At 51.0% G+C, this 5,739-nt stretch overlaps 1 protein-coding gene across 1 annotated transcript; it reads left to right on the forward strand.

The window, feature by feature from the left end:
* The first annotated feature begins 132 nt into the window (after window positions 1-132).
* On the forward strand, window positions 133-5,374 carry LOC113204343 (ankyrin-1-like). Its single transcript, XM_026419507.2, has 2 exons — window positions 133-333; window positions 3,086-5,374. Exon 2 carries the CDS (start codon window positions 3,092-3,094, stop codon window positions 4,769-4,771), a length of 1,680 nt encoding a protein of 559 aa, XP_026275292.1. The 5' UTR covers window positions 133-333; window positions 3,086-3,091; the 3' UTR covers window positions 4,772-5,374.
* Window positions 5,375-5,739: the final 365 nt, after the last annotated feature.

Below are 5,739 nucleotides of genomic sequence, written 5' to 3' on the forward strand. Positions count from 1 at the left end.
GGGGGCGACAAGAGGGGAGGGCGGGGGAGTGGCACTGTTAGAAGTATAATGGCCACCCCTCCCCCCTTCCCCACCACGCGCAATGAGATAAGATAAACTGATTGATAAGAGTCCATTCGGCGATGATCAGGACGCCGACGCCAGTCGCCGGCCGCCGGTCCGTCACGGTACCCACCGCGCGTCGCGAAGGTGCGAAGGTGTGAAGGTGCAACACAAAGCGGTACGTCGCGTCACCGACCAAACTACGGCCATACCAAAGGCACAGTGCGTGCACCACAGCGTGCGTTGTGTTTTCCGAGACACTTTTTCGGATCCCATAGCGAATTTAATCTGGTGAGTGAAAAACAATATTTTCTGCCTTTCACATACCGCCCTATAGTTCTGTGGCAAATGGGAAGACTGTCGTAAGTCCACTTATGTCACAAAGTGACTTTTTAACGTATTCATATTTAGCCGGTCTAGCTCTACAATTTACTTTTAAATCAAAAAACATGTCAGAGGAATAGTTTGGGAGCTAGATAGTGGTGAAATATGTCCTAACTCCTAATTAGAGGTTCATTTAAAAGCAAAAACGGCACAATAAGTCCACTTACGCCACTTGGCTTGAGAAACTTTGCAGTATCAGATGTCTTAAGTGAAGTTACGCAAGTTTACCACATTATCAATTAAAATTTTAGAGGAACAAGTATACTTTACGACGTTATGCTCAATAAAATAATAGTTATTCCATCAAATATTTTTCTTTTGCCACTATCCACTAAACCCATCCCAAAGCTAGACAATGTGTGCCTAGCATAAATTTGCTTGTCCTGTAGTATCCTTGTCCTCACCTTCGCTCTAGAAAAAATTTCAAATTACTGTATCAAATTTGTTACAGTTTTCTGTATCTAGGCACTGTGATACACCAATCTGCATCGGTGATACAAAATCTTGCAATAGCTTATAAAAATTTTTAAACATTACAAATTTCTGATTTTATTTCAAATTAAAGTCCTCATTTTAATTCTGCCCATTTAGATTGTGCCCTCATAAGGGCAAAATTATCGAGGGAATATAATTCAATTTAATTTATTTTGCCAGCCCTGCTTTCAGTACTGCATTCGTATTCTTAGGAGTAAAGATTAAACGTTCGAGTTCGTTGGAATGCTGGGACTTTGGCGGTTCCGTAAAGCTATGCAACTTCTCTGAATTATAATTCTGTCAGTACGACTAACCATAAGTGCACGGGGAAAAATAAGGAACTTGCGTATAGGAGAACCAGTCCCATTGCCTTTACACTGTAAAACTAAGTGTCGACCATGTACACACAAGGAACAGTGTACAGTACCTGCAGACACGCGCGACCAAGTGTGTACCAACCAGGTCGACTGTTACAAGTGTGTGCCTGCCTTGGTCGACTGTTGTAAGTGCGTGCCTGGCAGGCGGAAAAATTTAATTTTCTCATTGCAAGGGGAAATAACTTGTCCCAAACTCCCTAGCTAGTCTCGTCCTGGACTCTTTGCAGCATCCTAGTTCCTCAAAGTGATAGTTGATTTTGACAGCCCTGCATCCTACCTACGTTTGTACCTACCAGGCAACCAGGCACACACTTGCAACTGTCGACCTGGTAGGTACAGACTTGGTACGTGCCTGCAGGTACACTGTTTCTTGTGTGTACATGGTCGACACTTGGTTTTACAGTGTACATAAGAAGCCAATGCGGGAAAAAAATAAGACAAACAATTGAGTAAGCACTGTCTTGTCCACGAGTCTCATTTTACCCCGAAATGCGTGTTGGGGAAAAGACACATACTATCTCGTATTCTGCATACACCAAAGGTTGCGGCGCTGCAGGAAATCTTTAATTTCATTACGGTTATAGGGTAATGTTTCATCGACCAGACACGGTAGGACTTATCAGATAACCATTCAAATGTTGGAAAATGAAAATGTAACGTTCAATATGAACAGTCAGTTTGAATGAAGAGCAATTGATATAATGCAGTCCAAAGCACTTGTATTTTAGTTGATGCAATCGGTGGTTTACAGTTCACAGTAGTTTACGTTTGAGATTTGCGGCGTTAACAGTCTTAAGACCGTGGGTTCACAAACACTCTACTGGAGATACGGGTTTCCTGCCTCGTACGACAGTCTCGGCGGCTGAAGCGTAACTCACTCTGCTCCACACGGCTGCGCCGTGTGTCCATCCCTATTCTGCTGAGCTATGCAGTTTTGCTCCGACGCGCTGGCCCTTGCGTCTGGCCTGACCCTGACACGGCGGGATATTGAAAGTGTAGGTGCGTCGGACGCCTCGCGTCCGGCGCACCTAAAACAAAAGTTCTTGAAAACTGTTTTTTGTTTGGCGATGATCATCGCCATTTCTTGACGATGAAAACGCCCTCATTGCCACTGGGTTGGCAATGAAGCGCCTTTTTGGCAATGAACTTCGTTTCGACATTTTCACTACCACTACAGTGGCGATGGGCCGCTCATTGCCAACACAGTGGCAATGAGGCTATCGCCAAAAGCTGGCAATGGGAAACAGCCAAACGAAAAAACAGTAAAGACATGGAAAATTATCCCCACATTGTTGGCATTTTGAGCATTGCCAAAATCTTTGCAATGACTTCATCGCCAAATTTGGCACTCCATTGCCAATATTTTGGCAATGAAACTTCATCGCCAATATTTTGGCAATGAAACTCCATTGCCAATATTTTGGCAATGAAACTCCATCGTCAATATTTTGGCAATGAAACTCCATCGCCAAGATTTTGGAAGTAAGCAACAGTCCAATAATTTGGGCATTGTATTCATCGTCTTCACTGTTTTTCCGTTTGGCTATTTTCCATTGCCAGTTTTTGGCAATGACCTCATCGCCACTGTGGTGGTATTGAAAATGTCCCATTGCCAACTCGTTGGCATTGCCACATTTGGTAGTGGTTTCATCGCCAAATGATATACAGTGAAGTCTTATTTTTCCCCTGCCTAACCCTACATGGAATTGTCGGTCGACAGCCGGATCCATGGCCCAGGGTCCAGGCCAGGCCCGAGGCCGGGCAAAACACCACCGCAGTGTGACTGACGCTGTATTTTGTGTTTCCAGGACGTCATGGGAGAGCCGGGGTTCGCTCTCCATGCAGCGGCGTCAGCGGGCGATGTCGACGAGATCGAGAGCCTCCTGCAGGCCGGCGCGGATGTGAACGCGCTGGACGCCGACAAGCTGAGCCCCCTGGACCACGCGGCGGCCAGCGGGTGCGCTGCCACGGTGCAGCTCTTCCTCGACCTCCTCCCGCCGCCCTCGGTCGACAGGTGCTGGAGCGCCGCGGGCTGGGCCGCCCGACGACAGCACGGGGAGGTGTTCTCCACCCTGCTGAAAGTCCTCGAGAGCCGTGGTGCGCTACAGGACCACCTGCTATACTCCTGTCCAGATGAAGCGCGCAAGGCTGTGTGGTGGGTGGCGAAGCGAGGCAATGTTACGATCGCCGCCGCACTGCTGGACGACTGTCCGGTAGCCATGCGTCTCGAGACGGACGGCTCCACAATGCTCATCGTTGCCGTGATGTTCAGCCAAACCGACATGGTTAACTTCCTGCTGGACCGCGGCGCAGATCCGTTTACCGAGGACAGCCGCCACGAGAACGCGGTGACTGCTGCAGCAAGAGCAGGGTCCGTGGCAATGATCAACTTGCTCTGGGAGAGCACGGAGGGAGCCGGGCGGCTGGAGCGGTGGAACGCACGCGGGAGCAAGCACCCACCGCTGTGCAAGGCGGCGCAAGAGGGCCACCTGCAGGCCGTGCAGCGGCTCCTGGAGCTGGGCCTCGACATGGAGACGAGCGACGCAGACGGGCACACGCCGCTGTACCTCGCCGCGGGGGGAGGCCCAAGGTGCAGCGGAGTGGTGATGTGGCTGCTCAGCCAGGGCGCGAGCTGGTGGGAGGCCGTCCAATGTGCCGTGCAACGGGAGGATGGCGGGGTCTTCCGCACCCTCATCGACATACCCGGAGTTGAGTGGCGCAACCCGTACTTTGTGCGCGAAGTCGTGCAGAGGGGAAGTGCTGTTATTGCAGCCGAACTGCTGGACCGCTGGCCGGAGGCCATCAACCTCGAACTCTACGAGGTGAACGAGTCCAAAAGGGACGCATCAATGCTCCGACTGGCCGCGAGGCTGAATCACGTTGCCCTAGTGCAGCTTCTGGTGGCTCGGGGGGCCAGACTGCGTGTACTGTGCGCACCATTGACCGCGCTGCACGATGCGGCACGGATGGGCCACCTGGAGGTGGTGCAGGCCCTCCTGCCGGACCCCACCACACTCAATGCGGATAGGCGGCAAAAGCACCGGGCACTGCTGGAGTACAGAGGGTGGCGTGGGCACACGGCCCTGCACCGGGCAGTGACTAGAGAGACGACCGACGACCGGCAACTGCAGATAGTGCAGCTCCTCCTCGAGCGGGAGCTGGACCTGCTGGAGGAGCACGACAGCACGAGGTGGAACCGCTTGACCGTGTTCAGGAAGACCGAAGGGGGCCGCACTCCCCTGCAGTGTTGTGCCGGGGAGCAAATGGGGCCTGTACTTCTCCGGCACATGACGAGCGAGCGGGTCATGGCGCTGGGCGGCATGGACTGGCAGGCGGTGCTCGACGCGGTGCAGGATGCGCAGAATCAGGCACCGAATGACTGGCAGACCGACGAGAATGCCATGCAGGAGGAGGAGAGGGCAGATGCAACGCTGTGGGAGGGTGGGGATGCAGGGGAGGAGCTACACGCGTCCCTCGAGCGGCTGCACTTTTAAAACCTTCCGGTGATTTTCGCCGTAAGCTACAGTGAACCCCTGCAGCACTGTAGCTTACGGTCACATCCACCGTAGCTGCCGTTTGCTGCTTTGTAATGTTTTTCCGTGTGACCACTGTGCGCCACTTCCATCAGGGCTGCACACTGTTAAAAGCTTACGGTGAATTTCACTGTAAGCTACGTCGGCTACGGCACCGTCACCTATGATTACATTCACCCGCATTCGCCGTAGGCTACGGTGATCATCACCGTAAGCTACAGTGCCAGATTCAGAAAGAGCTGATTTCATCATATATAAAGTTGTGTTGGTTAGTGTATGCATACACGGTATGGTACAAATTGTGCATTTCGTCATATTCTCAGTATGATTTGTTCTTTGAATTTTTGTAAGTTTCATGTATCTTTGTCAGATTGAAAAGTGCCAATTTCTGCACTAAACGTTTTCGGTACCGTTATTATAATACTAGGAAAACAATTAATACAAAATTTTTTACAAGTTACAACAGCCCTAAGTTTTGGAGTGTATGTCTCAACTAAAACCGTATCAATGTGGTGCACTTCATCGAAAATGCTTTTTTCTAGAATAAAAGTATACTTCCACTGCCGCGACGGTTTTCCTCAGTTGCCCTAAATCATCATCTCACACCATACCCAGACACTACCTGACCTGAAAAGCTGCCCGGCGTTCGATCTACGCGTCTCGACCCCGCTCGCCCGAAGGTCACCGTCCAGCACAATCAGATGCAGCCGGGCTACGGGCGGCACACCGCTGTCTCTACCCTTTACAAATGTCGGATGGGGAGTTGCACTTATTTGAAACATACTGTGGCAGGGGTCTACCACCCACAGCAAGACGACCGACCACGCGACCCCTGATTGAAAGATGCAAGGGCAGTACTGCAAACAGGGGGGAAAGGGTAAGAAACACTGGAGACAGGAATGATTCGCATCTCCCCCCCCCCCTCCCAG

This window comes from Frankliniella occidentalis, unplaced genomic scaffold (genome assembly GCF_000697945.3).
Source record: "Frankliniella occidentalis isolate FOCC.00 unplaced genomic scaffold, Focc_3.1 Scaffold73, whole genome shotgun sequence".
Classification (NCBI taxonomy): domain Eukaryota; kingdom Metazoa; phylum Arthropoda; class Insecta; order Thysanoptera; family Thripidae; genus Frankliniella; species Frankliniella occidentalis.

Excerpts from the sequence above, each read along its gene's own strand:
- LOC113204343 (XM_026419507.2), top strand. The coding sequence starts at position 3,092 with ATGGGAGAGCCGGGGTTCGCTCTCCATGCAGCGGCGTCAGCGGGCGAT.